This window comes from Dermacentor silvarum, chromosome 8 (assembly GCF_013339745.2).
Source record: "Dermacentor silvarum isolate Dsil-2018 chromosome 8, BIME_Dsil_1.4, whole genome shotgun sequence".
Classification (NCBI taxonomy): domain Eukaryota; kingdom Metazoa; phylum Arthropoda; class Arachnida; order Ixodida; family Ixodidae; genus Dermacentor; species Dermacentor silvarum.
The window spans coordinates 8,659,439-8,679,408 of NC_051161.1; the positions used below are offsets into that span (position 1 = coordinate 8,659,439).

Sequence of the window (19,970 nt, forward strand, 5' to 3'; positions counted from 1 at the left end):
TCGTAAGCCGGTTGCGCAGCGTCTCTTCCACGTTATCACCAGAATCAGTCGAATGGGTGCAGCGGATGTAATAGAATCAAGTAAAAGGAATCGTTTCCGTTTTCTTGTTAAGTTTCTTATATTATGTCGCGGGTGAAACTTCGTTACTGGATCGAACTTTCATCGAAGTCTGAAAGCAGTAGTTTTAATGTACAGTTATTCAGTAGTGTTGTGACAGCTTTCATATACTAGGACATAAAGATAATCAATAAAGATAACACGAGATACAACGAAATACATATCTACATTGCATGTATTCTGATAGGTACAGACTTGCCTCGTCATATTAAGGGATAGCTTACTTGAAAGCTTTCATTTAGCCTTATATTACTGCAAACAGCGTGCTCTCAACGGTACACCTGTCACTTTGCATGAGGTGACATTGGCGAGTATGGCTGCGTCGTAAGCGATAGTGTCACGCTCTTTGTAGCCTGCCTGCGCTTTTCGCAAGCATACAAAGGCCGTGTCTTGCCTTAGGGCTCAGCGTGCTCGATGAAGCGTGATCGCCTTTGTCGTCATGTGTTCGCAGGTGTCCGTCTGGACGCGGCCCGAGGAAGCGGACCAGGCCAGCTATGCTGCCGAGGTAGCACCCCTAATGATTGACTACTTTGAGCGGCTCCTGGACGTGCCTTACGTTCTACCCAAAATTGGCAAGTATCCTTGCTCGTACGTCAAGCTGGTGAATCACCTGCGATGCGATCCACAGAGTGGCCAAGTGAAACTTTTTTTTTCCGGTTCTGTAAAAACAGATCAGTGCCTGTTCAAATCCGGAGCGAAAAAATACGGTTCAAATATGCTTGAGCCGGCACATGTTCGTTTGCATAAAATACAAAGTTTTACATTAACATCGCATAAATGTATTCTGAAACAACTCAACGGTGCCCCTGAGCTGAATGAAAATGCTTAAAAAGTACTCGTGCTGTTCTTTAGGCCGCAAGTATAGGTGAAAAAATCGCTTTGTAGCAGCATACCTCAAAAGCAATGCGTCTTTTTTATCGTACCTACCTCAGTTTACTGTGGTCAAAAGCAACCGCCCAGCTATAAAGCGTTCTTTCATTCTAGCGATATTATACATGTCTCCTACGACCGAATCACTATTTGACGGTCACCAATTTCAAACACTCACAAGTGTTATTTATTTTATTTATTCGGTACCCATCATTTCACCTGAGGGAATTACATTCTGTCTGCACCAAGTGGGACAGTGCTTTGCATTGAAGTGGTATAGATCCAAACACATGGTTCGTCGAACATAAATCATAGTCTGAATATTACGGACCACTGTTAAAAACAAACGAAAAGGTAACATGCAAATGATAAAAAATATTACCAATAATTTGTACATAAAAGCACTACTCTATGTGCATAAAAAACGCTACAAATAACCTACAGAAATATTCTGCAATGACAGTAACCGCAGATGCCACTTTAGCTCCTCACAAAAAGTATGAGTCGTGTGCAGCTTGAAAGACCTCGATGGGTAATTTATTCCACTGATTTATCTTACGTGGAAAAAAAAAGAATTTTGGTAAGCAGTGGGTTGTCAAGGCATAGTGAAACATACGTCGGAGTGTGAAGATAATGATCGACTTTGTGGATCGCGCCGCGTTTTAAAAGTGTGTCCCGCAAGAAAGAATGCCGATGAAAGCACTTCGTGTAGACAGCTCAGGCCAGTTAAGCTGCTTATCTCGGTCACGCTGCTTAGGAGTCTGTATGTTTTAATCGCAAATCGGGCTGCGCGGTTCTATATTGCTTGAAGACTTTTTTTTCCAAGGATTGCATATGCGGATCCCAAATTATGGATGCATATTCAAGTATTGGTCGAATGTTATTTTTGTGAATAAGACCCTTCACTGCTTGACGGGAATGTTTAAAATTTCTTTTGATGGAATTCAAGGTGCGGCCGGCTTTTAAAGTTATAGAGTCTGTGAGAATTCCATGTTACGTCAGAGGAAAATGTTGCATCTAAATATTTCGCCTGGTTTACTTCCGAAGTACTCAGATTTTTTATGTAGTAGGGGGAGCTTATTGGTTTCCGTTTGCGCGAAAAACGAACGTAGATACAAATTGACGTATTTAGCGACATAAGCCACTTTTGACACCATGAATGTATAATATTTAAATCTGCTTGTAGTACTACCCTGCCAGATTCGTCCTTAACTTCGCTATATAATAGGCAATCAGCTGCGTAAAGCCTGACTTTAGGAGTTATGATTTCCTCGATGTCATTAATGTAAATTAAAGATAAAGTTGGACCCATCACGGATTCCTGTACAACATCTGAGGTTACTGAAACATGAGCGGATTGATTGATCACCGTTAACAATTACCTTTTGAAAACGACCTGTTAGATAATTATGCAGCCACGAAAGAACATTAGTGGGCAAACCAAGGAAAGACAGCTTGTGCGAAAGAACAGGGTGGGATACCTTATCAGACGCCTTCTGAAAATCAAGTAGAGTGCTGTCGGTGTTCAAACCTTGATCGAATGAGCGAAATATATCGTGGCAGAACTCTAGTAATTGTGTCACGCATTAACGTCTTCATCGAAATCCGTGTTGGTATTAAAAAAGATTATTTTCGAGGTGTCGGAATATGCTTGTGTAAATATGCCCAAACGAGTCACTTTATGCAGAAAAGTGCTTTTTTGTTACCGCGTGGGATACGAGGGAGCCAATTAGACTATGGTGCCCCTGGCCTCGCCACGCAGTCTGCTGCCGTGACTATTCCTGGAGCACCTGGTTGGGTTTTGGTGAACTCTATTCACGGACCGACACCTGTGGAGCTCTGAGCGTAACCGCCATATCTTTAGCACTTTTCTGTCTGCGCATACTCGAAAATGGCTGACGATGGCAGGTCGTGTCATGCATGCTCTAAGCAACTAGCTGCACAGAGTCGAGCAATGAGTTGTTCAATGTGTGAAAAATTGTACCATTTGGGCAAGTGCTCTGGGGTAACAGAGACTGGTGCTCGCGGTAAAGGTGAAGCATTTTTTGAGTCTTGGCTGTGCCCGGCATGCTACTCGCTACGTCTGAGAGGTGGAAGTAACGACAAAGACGTCGATATTCATGTAATTTTGGCAGAGATACTAACAAAACTGGAAAAGCTTCAAAGCCTGCCGACCAAGGTTGATGGTATTGAGAAAGCTATTGGCCTAATGTCAGAAAAGTACGATGAGTGTTGTGCACAATGGCTCGCCACGAGGCAGAGATAAAGGAACTCCGGAAACGTGTTAATGCCGTCGAGGTATGCAATAACAAAAAAGAAGTCAAACAATTAACACTAGCCGTAGATGACCTGGAATGGAGAAGCAGGCGACATAATCTATTAATTCACGGTGTGTTGGCAACTGATAACGAACAATTATTGAGTAAGGGGAACGAAGTGGCACGACTGGCGAACCTTCCCGACCTGGGTCCAAGTGATGTGGAGGCAGTGCATAGACTTCCTGCAAAATCTGGGATGGTCCCTGGAATTATTGTCCGATTCAACAAACAGCAGCTTAGAGATGATTGGCTGCGACAATGTAAAGCACTGCGAAACTCTCATTCCAAAGTGTTTGTTACAGAAAATCTGACCAATCTAAACAGGATGTTGCTTCGCTTAGCTAAAGAATGGGCGCGCGAAAAGGGTAATCAGTACGCATGGCATCGTAACGGAAAGGTGTACGTCCGGAGAGCGGGCGGGGAGCAAGCGCATGCCGTCCGTTGTGCTGAGGACTTGCAAAAGCTAACATCTTAGAGTTGTCAAAGTCGTAACCAGATATCCTAGGATGACTGCCACTTACCAAAGTCCTCAAGACCTGAATAACCTTGTTGAAAATAAAAGCCCTTTTCTCTCTCTGCTACACCTAAATATTCAGTCTGCCTGTGCTAAACAAGACGTATTCCAAGCATTTGTGGAAGAGTTCAACTTTAGATTTTCAGTTATTATGCTAACTGAAACGTGGTTATGCGGAAATGATTATTTCGCCCTAGATAACTATGTGCCATTTACGTTGAACCGCAGCCTCAGACGAGGTGGTGGAGTGTGTATACTGGTTCAAAGCGAGATGCGTTGTGAAAGGGTTGACGATTTTAGCGTCAATACACCTGATTATGAAGTGTTGTGTGTAAATTATGGTAAACTACTCTATGTTGTAGTTTACTGTCCGCCTGTGGGCTGTATTGAGGAGTTCTTTGATTTCATTAAAAATGTTTCAATATGCTAATGAATATAACTATGCTGTGTTCGTTGGAGGTGATCTAAATATTGGTATGACAGATAATTCGAGCAGAACAAGAAGGTTGCTAGCTCTTCTTGAATCGTATTTTCTTATGAATGTAGTGAGGTTGCCAACGCGTATAACCACAACGTCTTCAGCACTAATAGATTTAGTTATTACTAAATGATCAGCCAGCGTGATATCTGCAGGTGTTATCAATAGATCACTAAGTGATCACCTTCCTGTCTACCTTATAAGCCGCAGTACTGTCAACCCTTCCGCCAACCAAGGTAAACATATAACACAACTTATTAACAAGACAACTTTGAACAATTTTAGAGATGCAATAAGGAGACATAGCTGGCAGCCAATTTACAATCACGAGTCAGCAGATGTTAATGACTATTTAGTATCGTTGGTGATTAGCGTACATGAGTCGGGCGCACTTGATGGTATGAGTAATCACCTTAACAGCATATTTCTTCCTTCTTGTAGTAGTGCTGACGTGCTGTTCATTTTTAAACAAATGAAAATGAGCAAAAGTGAAGACCCGTTCGGTCTTAAAATGAAACCTATTATCTATGTTATTGATGGAATCAAACCTGTACTAACTCACATATATAATATGTCTTTAAAATCGGGTGTGTTTCCGCAGCAAATGAAGAAAGCAAAAGTTATCCTTATACATAAAGGAGGCTCCAAAAACGACCTAAGTAAATACAGACCTGTGTCGCTTTTGTAGGCAACGCGGTTTGCCTATACAGCCCGCGATGTCAAACCGCAATTCATACTAAACAGTGTCTATTACGATTTTACTTTTTTTATTGCGATAATTTTTTATCACAATACGTTTTGACACTTCTCGCAATTAAACGCAGCTGGGGCGTACCAACTCCACCTAAATAGCACAAGGCCTACGCCCTCCGATTATGACGTCATGCTACCTGGCCCGACTGCCATAGAATCGAATGGGGATGCTCCCGCGTAAGCAAAAGGGATTTTAATATCACCGTTTTCTTCACGCCAGCCTTGGCAATGGAAATATCGAGTCAGGTAGCATGACGTCATAGAACTGAGTGCGCAGGCCTGTGCAATCTAGGTGGTGTTGGGCTTACCCGGCCATACTCTTTTATCACTTTGTTAATCAACAGGATCGGCCGGTCGTGAGCTCTGAGGAGACTGCCATCTTTTTTGCCTACGCACACGAACCTCCAGAACCTAGCGTATAACAGTTCCGATGTAAAAAGGTGATAGATAAAAACAATGCAAGAACGACATTCACGTCATTGCCACCCTTGTTCTGAGTGTTCACGCAAAAGTTTACTTTGAAAGTACCCGGATGGAATGTACCATTTCCTGTATATTGCCTCTTGCAGACTTGGCGGCGCTTCCGTCCTTCCTGGTGGACGCCATGGAAAATTGGGGACTGCTCACGTTCCACAAGAACAGTCTACTCTTTAGCGACACGAAAGACGCCGCCACGCACAAGGTGGTCATCGCCACGGTTATCTCGCACGAACTGGCACACCAGGTACGTCTGCGATTGTCAATTCGGTGCGGTAGCCCGTGTCTTGCGCGCTAGCTCCACCAGTTATTCGCCTTCCAATGGACAATCCAACGGTTCTTTTGCTGTCTCTAATGGGGTTACCTGTTTTTGTACTGGAGATTATCGGTGCCGGCGCGGTGAAGTGCGGAAGAGGAAGTAGACGAACAAGTAGTGTGCGCTCGATCGGTTTCCAGCTGAGACTGCTCCGTTTTCCTGTACTTCGGTCAGACGCCCTGTGGACTTACTCGTGGTCTGGGGGGAGTAGGCATCGGTCGCCAGTGGCGTAGCCAGAAAATTTTTTCGGGGGCGGCTCAAGTTGCAACGCGGCCTCCTCCTTATAAACGTTGTCGAGGCATCAAATACATGAATAATAACTGCATTGCCATTGCCAATGTCATTGTATATTAGGTGCTGAAAACGAATTATTTAACGCTACGCACAGTCAAGACAAGTAAATTATGTGTTTGTTTCATAAAAGAATAGCTTCGTATGTCCCAAAAATTGTGGCAGTAATAGCTGATATCAATGCTTCCACGGTTTTTTTTTGTTTTTTTTTGGTCTATCTAATAAGTAAAGAAAATATCACGCGAACTTTAGAACTATATCAGTTCGAAACCAGCAAAGCAGTGCATGCAGCTGGTATGAAAAACGTAAAGGCCATAAAATGAACAAGTTGACAAATATTTTAAAGAACCTTTGTCATTTAACAACCAATTGTTTACATTTTTGTACATATGCAACGGCCAGGGAAAAACCTCAATGACGCTGTGCTTCGTTGCAATGGATTGCGCAGGAGCAGATGTTACCGGTCGTATATTGTAATTGTACCGAAATTATAGTTGCAACAACGAGTACATATAAAAAGCAGAAGTTCCGCAAAATATACATTAGAAATGCGAAGATAGAATGGAATATACAAATGCCAAGATAAACGGCAGGAAAGTGTCGCGTGAAACCAAGTTCACTGCTTGTATACACGAAACCTCGCAACAAGATATTTAAATATACGTATAAGTCTGCAATAAATCTACGTATCTAAGGAAACGTCATTGTATATAATGCGTCAAACAAGACAAATAAACATGTTGCGCAGTCACAGATAGTAAACATCACGCATACGAGTATAAAGACAGACGATCCAGACAAGAAGAAAACTATGATCTCAGAAATTGTGATATGCATTTGGGCCATGCTGCGATCGCGACAGCACCATGTGGCTAGAATAAGAGAAAAAGAATGCAGAAATCAATACGAAAATGCGTATTTTAACTGCCTGCACAACGGCAACAATTATTCTGCACCCAAAGTCAAAGAAGGCTATTGCTTCGTTTCAAAAAAAAAAAAGAAGTAAATACATGTAGCTAAAAAGGAAAGAAAAGGACAAACGAAAGCCACAGATGATGCGGCAAGTTCATTTACCTAACATCCGAGTGCGTTTTTGGGAAACGCCGCGTGTGCCGGGCTTTCAATGAGCAAGGTTTGTCAAAATTGGTTATTGATGTCCCCGTAATTTTTCTATTCCCAGGATAATTTTGATCATCATGCTAACTGTTACAATAAACGGTGAAAATTTCTGTGGTTTTAAAAGCTAGGAAACAGTCATACGTTTTCATAATTACGAGCTTATATAGGAACGTGAAGGAACAGATATTTTTACAGGCATTGATTTTTGCTGCTTCGCTATCTAAACGATAAACTTCACTCGGCGGGGAGGTTTAGCGAAGCGTTCAGTAACTTCGGACACGTTGATGGCGACGTCTCTGTGGGCGTATAGAAGCGCCAGCATAACCATGCGTTCCTCATTGTAAAGCGCAAGTGGTTTTTTTAGTAATCTCATGTTTGAAGATCTCTCTGCGCTGCAGTGGCACTGGAAAGGCGACTAGAATATGCAGCAGTTTGTACTAGAACACTGCACGGGCCGATTTTTTCAGCCCGGACCCGGCCCGGGCCCGTTTTTACGTTGGGCTGCCCGCCCGAGCCCGAACAAAGCTTTTATGGCGAGACCCGGGCCCGGCCCGGGCCCGGAAGTAATCTACGTTACCCGCCCGGCCCGGCCCGCCACCCCTTTACCTTAGGCCCGAGGCCCGGCCCGAGCCCGGCCCGAGACCGAAAAATACATGTTTTTCAGAGTTGAAACGCTCGAGAATAACTCGCTGCACGTTACATGCACACCACCAGAAAGCCCGAGCCCGGCCCGGGCTCGGGTCAAAAAGCACACGCCGTGCCCGAGCCCGGCCCGAGCCCATGAAAAAACTGCTCTACCCGGCCCGGCCCGGCCCGGCCCACGGGCAAGCCCGAGCCCGTGCAGTGCTCTGTACACATATACATATAACCTGCAGTCTCCATGCGAGAGGGCATCTATTCCTGTGCTAAAGCCTAAAAACACTTCGGTATCGTTTCCTCAGCACCACGCTCGACAAGGTAGACAGCCGTCCTCTTACGGAAGCCACAATTCTTGGTCCCTGGTCCCAGCCGACGTCGGAACGAACTGCTTTAAAAACGCTATTACGCTTTTAGGAGCGAAGCTCCTTATAGCGGCACCCGTTCCGTCCCCGTCGTAGTAGTAGTAGTGTGTAACCAGTCTGAGAAAAAAAATTCCGAAGTTGTGTCCGTAGGGCGGAATCGAACCAGGGACCCCTCGCTTCCGAGCGCGCGGCGTTAGCCCACTACGCCACGAAGCTTTTTTTTATTCTTTATTTCCAGGTTGGCTACAAGCCTGAACAGGAGTTTGTCAGATCACACTCGTTTTATATGTGCTAAAGCATCCCACATTGATATCACATCTTCATGACAGTCAGTCGTTTTGTACACATCACGTACTTTCACAACCATTTCAACAAAATAATCATGCACAGATCGGCCTTTAACATCACAGTGTCTATATGCCAACAGAGAACGCCAGACTGCATGCAGCCCGAGTAAGAAGATAACGTCCATCTGTTCAAAATCGCGTTCAGGAGGCAGAAAACGAATGCCATGTGGATTGAGGGGTAGGTCTATCTTTAAGGTTCTCTGTAATATATCCCAAAAGAATATAGCATTATTACAGTCAATAAAAACATGTTCAATAGTTTCAGCTTTGTTGCACAGAAAGCATCTGCTACCCCAAGGCACATAAATGCCTTTTTCTTCTAACCACGTTTTAACCGGCAAGGTTCCCGTGTGAAGCTTGAAGAAAAAAGTTTTAACGTTGGCTGGTATCTGCATATTTTTAACCCTCTTGAGTACGTCTTGCCCACGCCCTTCGTGAAACATTAAACGATACAATGGTACAGGGAAAACATTCTCCACAAGATCCTTCATAAGACGCTTTCTTTTTACATTGGAGAGGTACTCAAGGGAAAATCTTGCTCTGAGGAACTGATAGGACGTAATAACTTCGAAGCGCACATAGACATACGCACCACGATGGCAATAAATACCCAACATTAACGAAAGGCCGCGTTTCTAGCGCGTTTCTAACGCGTTTGTGCTAGCGCGTTACGGCCCGTGTAAGAAGCTGGTGTAAGACGCTGTGGCCTCTCCGCCTTACCTTCAACGCGTTTCGAACGCGCTGCCCAAGGCGGTGGCAAGTCAAGTTCAAGTCGAGGAGCGTTTTTGAATACGGGGGGTATACTCTCTCAGCAGTCATGTGATGGCGTCGGCAAACGCGGTGCACGTTCCGGCATGTGTAAATGGCTGCGTAAGACGCTGTGGCCGCTCCCCCTTACTAGAGAGTAGTGCACGTTTCTAACGCGTTTGTGCTAGCGTCCCCTTAAGCGGGAGATCCGATGATTCCCTCCGGAGCTTCGCCCACTCATCATCATTCACCCCGTGGATATGCTGTGATTTTTTTAAAAGAAACAGGACTTAGTGAAAAACTATAGAATGTGCGGACTGATACGTTTCTTTTAGTTTTTTTTAATCTTCTTTTGTTTTCTAATCTTTTCTGCCCTTACCCCATCCCCCTGTGCACAGTAGCCAATCGGACACTTAACCTGGTTAACCTCTCTGCCTTTCACCTCTTATTTTCCTTCCTTCCTTCCTTCCTTCCTTCTTCCTTCCTTCCTTCCTTCCTTCCTTCCCTTCCTTCCTTCCTTCCTTCCTCCTTCCTCCTTTCCTTCCTTCCTTCCTTCCTTCCTTCCTTCCTTCCTTCCTCTTCCTTCCTTCCTTCCTTCCTTCCTTCCTTCCTTCCTTCTTCTTCCTTCCTTCCTTCCTTCCTTCCTTCCTTCCTTCCTTCCTTCCCTTCCTTCCTTCCTTCCTTCCTTCCTTCCTTCCTTCCTTCCTTCCTTCCTTCCTTCTTCCTTCCTTCCTTCCTTCCTTCCTCCTTCCTCCTTCCTTCCTTCCTTCTTCCTTCCTTCCTTCCTTCCTCCTTCCTTCCTTCCTCTTCCTTCCTTCTTCCTTCCTTCCTTCCTTCCCTTCCTTCCTTCTTCCTTCCTTCCTTCCTTTCCTTCCTTCCTTCTTCTTCCTTCCTTCTTCCTTCCTTCCTTCCTCTTCCTCCTTCCTTCCTCCTTCCTTCCTTCCTTCCTTCCTCCCCTTTCCTTCCTCTTCCTTCCTTCTTCCTTCCTTCTCCTTCCTTCCTTCCTTCCTTCCTTCCTTCCTTCCTTCCTTCCTTCCTTCCTTCCTTCCTTCCTTCCTTCCTTCCTTCCTTCCTTCCTTCCTTCCTTCCTTCCTTCCTTCCTTCCTTCCTTCCTTCCTTCCTTCCTTCCTTCCTTCCTTCCTTCCTTCCTTCCTTCCTTCCTTCCTTCCTTCCTTCCTTCCTTCCTTCCTTCCTTCCTTCCTTCCTTCCTTCCTTCCTTCCTTCCTTCCTTCCTTCCTTCCTTCCTTCCTCCTTCCTTCCTTCCTTCCTTCCTTCCTTCCTTCCTTCCTTCCTTCCTTCCTTCCTTCCTTCCTTCCTTCCTTCCTTCCTTCCTTCCTTCCTTCCTTCCTTCCTTCCTTCCTCCTTCCTTCCTTCCTTCCTCCTTCCTTCCTTCCTTCCTTCCTTCCTTCCTCCTTCCTTCCTTCCTTCCTTCCTTCCTTCCTTCCTTCCTTCCTTCCTTCCTTCCTTCCTTCCTTCCTTCCTTCCTTCCTTCCTTCCTTCCTTCCTTCCTTCCTTCCTTCCTTCCTTCCTTCCTTCCTTCCTTCCTTCCTTCCTTCCTTCCTTCCTTCCTTCCTTCCTTCCTTCCTTCCTTCCTTCCTTCCTTCCTTCCTTCCTTCCTTCCTTCCTTCCTTCCTTCCTTCTTCCTTCCTTCCTTCCTTCCTTCCTTCCTTCCTTCCTTCCTTCCTTCCTTCCTTCCTTCCTTCCTTCCTTCCTTCCTTCCTTCCTTCCTTCCTTCCTTCCTTCCTTCCTTCCTTCCTTCCTTCCTTCCTTCCTCCTTCCTTCCTTCCTTCCTTCCTTCCTTCCTTCCTTCCTTCCTTCCTTCCTTCCTTCCTTCCTTCCTTCCTTCCTTCCTTCCTTCCTTCCTTCCTTCCTTCCTTCCTTCCTTCCTTCCTTCCTTCCTTCCTTCCTTCCTTCCTTCGAGATCGTTGACATCCTTGTTTACGTACCTTGCACAAACAGTAAGCTGTTCGATTCCAGCAATATCCGTCGTTTCGTCAGCAAGTACGGAGAAGCAGCCTGCAGCGTTCACTTTTGCATCTAGGCTTTTTTTGATAATTTCACCACAAATTTCTATAATTTGGTTTTGTACGTCTGGTTTAAATACGAGGCATTACTGGGGCAACTTTCCAAATGGTTCTTCAGATGTGTATCTCCACAATCAGCTCGCATGCGAAGAAGCGCTCTGAAAATACCTGTATTTTCAGCGGGGACTTTGCTTAAATGCATAGGACCAGTGTCCCTATCGCCACGGAGAGCAAGACCTTGCCGCCCGCAAAAAAGAACTGTCTCAAATTAAATAGGCCGTTGAGTTTCTTCTGTTTTCTCTTATTTTACTTTGCCTGCCCTGGTCCAGCTTATCGATCACATTGGGCGCGCTTGCTGAAAACTTTTGGAGAAAATTATCAGATGCCAGCTGACAGTCACGGTGATATTTAATATTTTCGTGTCTGTGGAAGATTGCGAGCGCGTGCTTCCATTTCTGGAACGGCTTGGACACGCGCGTTCGAGTGCGTGCATGTTGGCCCAAGTTTATAAAAAACATTAAACCCAGAAAGTTCCAGAATTAAAAATCAGAAGCACGCCTTTGGAAATGTCAGTGCACTTTTCGCGTCAAAAGTGTATGAGAACTTTATACCCATCAAGTTTCGGAATTGAAATCCATGCGCTCCGTAGATTCCGGTGCCGCTGCGAGATGCCGCGACGCGCCCGCTCGCTATCGAAAATACCTTGAAAATTTGTGCTCGGCTGGGGCTCCTTACGTTATGTGACTCCAGGTGCATGGGCGTTTCCACGAAATCCAGCCCGAGTTCGCAAATTTCGCGCCGAAATGTCTTTTCGAGTGTCAAAAAGACATTGTAGACAAAATCCACAATGATTCCCGGCGCCGGTGGTTGTTTTGGTCGGCGGTGCATGACAGCACGAAAATATTTCGGGGGGGGGGGGGGGGGGGCTGAAGCCCCATCAGCCCCCCCCCCCCCCCCTTCCCCCCTGGCTACGCGCCTGTCGGTCGCGGAGGAGGTCGGTTGAGAGCGGCAGCGTAAGTCAGAGGTGCAGTCACATACGGCGGTGGAGAGGGAGGTGGGAGCGCCTCGGAAACTTGCGCCTGGATCACACGACGGAGCGACGGTTCTAGTGCGGAAGCAGGCTTAGAAACACACACCACAAGAGATAGCTGGCGAGCCACTTCTTCCCGAATGTATTGCTGAATCTGCGGCAGCAAGCCGGAGTGATCAGCGCTAAGGCATCCAGGCTCCAAGGCCGAGAGTTCCGCGGATTGCAAACTGGTGCGACTGGTGGAAAGGCGCTGCTTGCGCAGCTCGTCGAAGCTTTGACTGAGCTCAATTACTTGTGTAACTGTCGTAGCGTTCTTGGCCACGAGCATATGGAAGGCATCGTCGTCTATGCCTTTCATATGTCTTATCTTATCGGCTTCGGTCATGGACGCATTCACCCGCTTACAGAGGTCGATGACGTCCTCAATGTAGCTCGTGAAGGTTTCACCGCTCTGTTGAGCTCGACCACGCAAACCGTATTCAGCACGGAGTCTGCGCACAGCGGGACGGCCGAAGAACGAAGTTGAGGGTCTCGGTGAAAGCTGACCAGGTTGGAAACTCGGCTTCGTGGTTTCTGAACCACAGATTTGCCAAATCAGTCAGATAAAAGATGGCGTTGGTCAGCTTGGTGCGGTCATCCCACTTGTTATTCGTGCTAACGCGTTCATACTCTGCAAGCCAGTCCTCCACGCCGTGATCGTTGGTTCCACTGAAGATCGCAGGGTCGCGCTGACGTACCACACCAGAACACACGACAGCCGGGGGGGGGGGGGGGGGGGGGGGGGGGGGGAGCGGATTGCGAGGGGCCGGCGTCGTCGGTCATTGTGGTCGCAGATGGCAATGTACGGCTTCGGAGCTCCAGGTCGGGGAAAACGGGTACTCCGCACCTCCACCAAATGTCACGGTATGTTCTTGTAAGTCCACAGGGCGTCTGACCGCAGTACAGGAAGACGGAGCAGTTTCAGCTGGAAACCGAGCGCACTACTAGTTCGTCTACTTCCTCTTCCACACTTCACCGTGCCAGCACCGATAATCTACAGTACAGTTTTCTTCACTTTGAGCATTCTTTGGACGTAATGCTTGATATCCCGTAGCGCTGGTGTAGTGTATTTAACTCCAGTATAGATATATAAATAACTATAGGTTTAAATAACTAGGGCGTTGTATGCCCCGTGTGCTCGAGTTTTCCATACTGGCAACACCGCCAAACCAAACCGCGAGCGGAGGAAGCGCATCTCTTCGAAGTCGTTACGCATTCTCGGTACCCTCCAGCCACCTTAATCTCAAAGCAAGTTTTCACGTTCTGCAAGGATAGTACAACCGTGCATGGCTATAGGAATTGACGGCCAAAGCCCATGAATTATGCATTCTAACGCTGCCATGGATTGGGCAAGCTTTCCCCACATTTATAAAGTTCAAGCAAGCTATGAAACGGACGCGTCTCTTTTTCTCTACAAACTGTCGTCTCGTTTCTTTCGTAATACAGTGGATGTGGTCGGCAGCACTTGTAGGAAGCTGCAACAGCCGAAACGCCATCTGACAAGCTATTTTAGGAATGGAAGCATCCATATCTGGCGGGATTTCTGTGAACTCATCCTTTTCGGTCATATATAGGTCAATATAGGGCCTATCGGTAGGCACTATTGATAACTTATTAAAACACGCTAGTAATAAACTTATTTACACGGAGCACAAAACGCAATTTTCATCCGCGAGGGCCCCTCGTATGTGAAAGTAAAGTATACTGCGCTGTTGTGGCGCCCTTGCAAGTTAAGAAATATTTTGCATTCAAAATGGTGAAGTGGTTTGTCGAAAACAGCCGACCAGGCTTTATCGTAAAGGAATGCCATGTTCTGAGAACGCGCAGAGGCCAGAGCTCGGGAGGGCAGCGAACGTTGGCGAGTTCACTTATTTAGAAAATTTGTCGATTAATAGAGGACGTGCCGCGGCTCTGGCGCTAAAGCTTGGCGTGGATTCTGGATTGGCTCAGCATTGGCTATACAAGTGAAGCGTGAAAGCAACCGAGTCAGGCGAGAATAGTTATTTGTGAGATGCAGAACGAGCAGCTGGGGTGATTCCCACTTCAGACAGATAGCACAAGGTCAATTCACATGGTTGCGAAGGCGAGGCTGAAGTACGGTTCCAAGCCAATGAGCAGCGGCATCTATTATGGTCGTGCGATTGAAGCGTGACTGCATCTCGCGGGGCAAAACACTGGTTGTTGAAAATTATGCATCCAATACGTCTCCAATGGAAACATTTGAAAAAAAAAAAAATGGGCTGTGGCTTAACTCAGTTATGGCTGGGTGTGCGTAGCGAGAGGTCCGTGGCGATGCATGCTGATATATGCCGATATTGTATTTCCGTATTTAACAGTATAATGCCGTCAAAACTCTCTTATGCGTGACTATGAAAAGCAATGACTTATATAGTGTTAACCTTATAACATTTGATCAGTAACTTTATTTTTGAACTGCCTTTTCACTAAATATTACGTTTTGGCTACGTATTTAGTACCAGAGAAAAACTACAGGTGGCACGCGTGCTGTGTTAGTGAAGAATAAAGTGTGGTATTTGTGAATAATTTCAATGTAATGTTGATTTTATCTTAACACCGACATAACAGATGTGTGTTGGTATGATATGACGCATGGATATGCTACTTCGTTCAAAATCTTGGTGAACACATTGCTCGAAATTCATGCAAAACTCTCAAAGCTCACCAGTGTAATGTGTACGGTTATAGAATGAGGTCTATAAATATAGCTGGAAGTTTTCACGTTAGGTTGTGACGCGATGCTGTAGCGAATATTCTCACTTACTACGCTTCCACCTTTTTTTTTTATGTAGCGGCCGTGGTATTGTTGTGTGCTCAGTATATGCGATGTCATAGTGATGTGATGTGAGCTAACACAGTAGAGTACTTGGCGCAAGAAGCCTCGAATGGTAAATGTTGATTTTTTTCCGCCAAAATGTTGGCTCCGCGAAATGTAGATGGCGTTGCTGTGCCTTCACAAGCCGCCATTGGAGGACGTATGGGCTTCTATGGCACCTTCGCCACCATGCGTACATAGACCTTGGATAGTACGCCTGACTTCTACACTCCTGCTAAGCAGAATAAAATGGTAACTTAGGCAATCTTCTGTGATGATACTAGCCAGTTCGCTTTCTTCAGCCCTTCTTGTGGGATGCGGGAGCTAAAGGAAGTATAAGGGGTAGGCAAAAATATATTTAATAGCGTTAGGAGGAAAATATTTTCAATAAGTTTAGGCCTCTATAACGTGCGCAAACGAAGCTCTGATTTGATATAAACAGATAGCATGTAGATAAAGTAACATAGGTTACTGGGACACATACACAGGCCGGCGGACGGATGGACGGACGGATTTCTACATGCAGTATTTAGATCTGCATGTGTACGGCTACGTGTCAGATTTACGGAATGTTCGCTAAAGCGAGACACACAGTTCCTTGTTCTCACGCGGCTGACGTTTGCGCGTCGCAGTGGTTCGGAAACTTGGTGACCATGCGATGGTGGAACGACGTGTGGCTGAACGAGGGCTTCGCGTCCTACATGCAGTACCTGGGGGTCGACGCCGTCCACCCCGAGTGGAACATCGTGAGTGCTACTCAGGTCACGGGATGCCTTCGCAATGCGCAACACTGAAAAAGCTGTCTCACTGGGCAACGACGGGTTTAGCCGACGTCGCGATTCGCGACCATGTGGCTACTCGCAAGCTGCCTGAACTATCTACTCCTCGTCCGCGCGGACCGGGAGTAGATACTTCAGGCAGCTTGCGAGTAGGCACATGGTCGCGAATCGCGACGTCAGCTAAATTTAGCGCGGACCGGGAGTAGATGGGATCGACAGGGCGGGAATGGCAGCTTATTGTGCGCCAATCGCATCCGGTTCGCATTTTCTCGCCGCTGAAGAGTCCAACCAAAGTTTAACCTTACGGCATCTACAGTTGGTTGTGAATCACACTACAGTGTTCAGAATGGGGAAAAAATAAGGAAGCCAACCTTTTCTATCTCGTTCTTCTGCTCTTTGCCATCGACGGGCCGCGATGGCTAAGCGGCGTTATGCTGCTGAGGACGAGGTCTCAACTCGTCTGCTAGCCGCGGCTGCTGCATTCCGATTGGCAAGGAGCGCAAGGATGCAAAGCCCGCGTACGATGCTTAAAGGGCACGTTAAACCACAGCGGTTTAAAATGAATAATCCCTCGCTCTCAACTATAGCGTCTCTCATATCTCTTGCGTTGCTTGCTTTAATTGCCAGCGAGCCAATAAACTTATATTTTTTATCATCTGTTTCAATATTCCTCTGCAGTCGCAAGTGTAACTACTTGTGACAGCAGGAGCCAGTACTTCACGTCCCCGCTAAAAAACTGAGTAGTTGCGCGTTTTCCGCGACCATCCTTGAAATCATTTAAGTGCTTGAATTTGAGTTTGCCTTGTCCGCCCCATCCATTCTGTTACGCAGGCGACAACAGTCGTCGTCATCGACTACATGCAGGGACGACTTTTGTAGTCGTCAGGCCACCTCGTCATCCCCAGCTTTGCCATTGCCGTAGCGTGAAGAAAGGGAAAAGAAAACCCTTCTATAACCGCCCCAACCGGGATTTGAACTCATGCCACTGATTCAATGTGCATTTGGGAGTCGACCTAACCACTGAATTATTGCGCAACAGCAGTGCTGGGCGATTAGTGCAAGGCTTTGCGCTGCTGCACACAGGCATAAGTGGCGTCTGTGCATGTATTTCTGAGCCGAAAACGGTCGGTTACTCTAGTGGACGAGGAGGACATTATGTGCATCGCATACAAATTGCTCTTGACAAGATGGCATGGTGTTTGTGAAGTATTCTTGGTTGTCATCCTTGTGAAAACAGCGGCGGTATATAGCAAAACGCACGCGTACATTACAGTGATGATGATAAATCTCAAACATGGCACATACCCACAATAGAGGATGCGACGAGAATAAGGTTGTTGGTGGAACTAAATGATGGAAGCAGAAAAATGTGACTGTTTTACACAGGTTCTCGACACTTACTACACTGACCACAACGCCACCGCACATTAGTAACACAATATACACGAAAATAACCTTAATACACCTAGATGAACTGAATCAAATATATTCGAATAGCAAAATGTTGAAACGCCTCGAACAGAAACAACAAAAAGGAGCATTACCATAAACATTTGGTGAAATAGCTGCTAACAAATAAAGCTATACATTTGAACTAAATAAACCTAAGCTACTTCGACATGGAAAGCCTGAAAGTGTTTAAGTCTGGTCATGTACGTAGTTAAAGTTCCACAACGTGAATTACTATGTCATCCAGAAAAGAAGTTGCGTATATCGCAAAGAAGGCAAAGGCAGCCTAATTTACAATATTCCTTTTGCACTATCACACAATAACAATATATATATATATATATATATATATATATATATATATATATGTGTGTGTGTGTGTGTGTGTGTGTGTGTGTGTGTGTGTGTGTGTGTGTGTGTGTGTGTGTGTGTGTGTGTGTGTGTGTGTGTGGGAGGGTGTGGGAGGGGGGTTGTTACTTTAAATCCTTACATTTTTATAAGACCGCACCCATTCCCCCTAACCAACCTCCCTAGGTTCAGCTCACCGTAGTGGGTGAACGCAACTATTTGAGCGTCTGACCGCGGCATGACGCGCAACACTTGCGCCGGTTAACTCAATGCTTTGACAATATCTGGTTTTGGAAAAAGTTCATTTCTAATTAATCAACCGGACGCTGACCAGAAAGCTTGAAGAGGTATAGACCAACAAGCTCTTTCTTCTTCAATATGGAAACCAAAACCTCTTTTAAGCCCATGTTATGCCAAAATATTATGTCCGCGTCAAGTTTACACCTGCATTACAGTGTATTCACCCCCCCCCCCGTCGTTGAAGTGTAGAACTCGAGCTTCCGGTCCCTATAAGCGCAGTGCGACAATTCAACCGTTGCTCTGCCGTACTGTGCCTGCGCGCCATGCAGCTGAACCAGTTCACCGTGACCGACATGATGCCCATCATGAAGGCGGAGTACAACACTGAGAGCCATCCTCTGTCCGTTGACGGCAACTTCTCGACCGAACTGGACAGCCTGTTTGACAGAATCGTCTACAACAAGGTCAGACTGGCGCCCATTCTCTCCTGCAGGGGTTGGTAAACTCGCGTCAGGCATCGCTGCCGCCCACAGCTCGGTGGCGCAAACTGGTGGAGGTTTGATTTTATAAAATGCTTAATCAGCATTCGCTATGCCAGTTTTGTAGTATCCAGAGAGTGCATTTTGACCACAACCATCATCATTAGTTTAGAAGGCAGATTATAAGAATAACGTGCGGCGCTGACTGTAAGCATAATGCAAATGTTGGATGAGCAAATTATTAGGTACTAGAGACTATAGGAAGTTGTCTTGCTTTGACCGACGCTCCGTGCTATACACGAGTTTAATAACTTTGTCCTGCGAGCTTTATATCTCCTGCTCACTTTACTGGAGGCTTTTTCAACTTGGTAGTTTTACAGATTAGTAATTTCGCACCTTACAACTTCGTAGCGTTTGCAGCGTGTGCGGCGTTTCAAGTGCAGAATTTTGCAATGAATTCACTTTTCTTGTGGAACTAAAAATTTACACGCTGCCATGGTTACATCGTGCACTAAGTAGTCAGTCGAATACCTTTTTTTTCTGGTTGAAGAGCAATTGAGAACACATAAAAGCTTGCGCCGCATTTCCAAGGTAAGATTAATTAGTACGTGTATGAATCACAGCAAGCCCTAACAGCAAAACTTAAAAAAAAAGCTCTTTTAGAAGGTGCAAAGTTATGGCTGGTAAATTCTAGCTTCAAGAACATCAAAACCCTTCTACTGTGTGTGGCGCGGTGATGTGCACAGTACTAAGGGACTGGCGGACTGCCATGTGAATATTCTCCATGCACTGCACGTTGCCCCCGAACTACGTGTTTAAGACACCAGGCCTATAGCACAAATTCTTGTTTAATAAAACGGTGTCTCCCACGCAGGGTCCTTCCATTGTGCGAATGATGTCATACTTCCTCTCGCCTCCGGTGTTCCTCAAGGGCCTCAGGGTACGCAAGCCGATAAGTAGAACATTCTGTATAGAAGTTAACGCTAAAGCGACGAAGAGCACAGCGGCAGCGTCGGCCTTTACGCTGGTGCCTGTTTAACCTTGCACTGGCAGACCAGTCTGCTTATCAGCGTTCGGCACTGTTGCATGATTATGACATGTGGACGATCGTGCACTTCACAGTGTGAGAGCCAAGTTGGGGGGACGTTGCATAAGCGCAGCTGACCTGCCGCCTGTGTCTGTCGTATGTGCGTAGTGGTTGTCGTGCATGTTCGCGCTGGAACACTTGCTTTTCAAGATGCCGCCGTAATAAGTTTCAATGCTATTGCAATAAACTATGTGCGCAGCTACAAAAAAAAAAAAAATTGAAGGCACGATTGCTTTGAGACATACGTTTTACACGAAGCTTACTAAAAGTTACAGGATCGTACGTCTATGCATATTTATAATTTTAGTACATTT

General features: G+C 45.9%; 1 protein-coding gene across 4 annotated transcripts in view; it reads left to right on the top strand.

The window, feature by feature from the left end:
* The window catches only part of LOC119461932 (aminopeptidase N-like), a 58,171-nt gene that overhangs the window by 20,520 nt on the left and 17,681 nt on the right, over positions 1 to 19,970 (top strand). For 3 of the 4 annotated variants that reach the window (XM_049672790.1, XM_049672787.1, XM_049672788.1), the window contains 5 exons: positions 569 to 689; positions 5,620 to 5,774; positions 15,907 to 16,020; positions 18,420 to 18,554; positions 19,444 to 19,509. In XM_049672790.1, coding sequence (XP_049528747.1) covers positions 569 to 689; positions 5,620 to 5,774; positions 15,907 to 16,020; positions 18,420 to 18,554; positions 19,444 to 19,509 — 591 coding nt within the window. The remainder of the gene's footprint in view (positions 1 to 568; positions 690 to 5,619; positions 5,775 to 15,906; positions 16,021 to 18,419; positions 18,555 to 19,443; positions 19,510 to 19,970) is intronic. The other variant, XM_049672789.1, reaches the window with a different exon arrangement.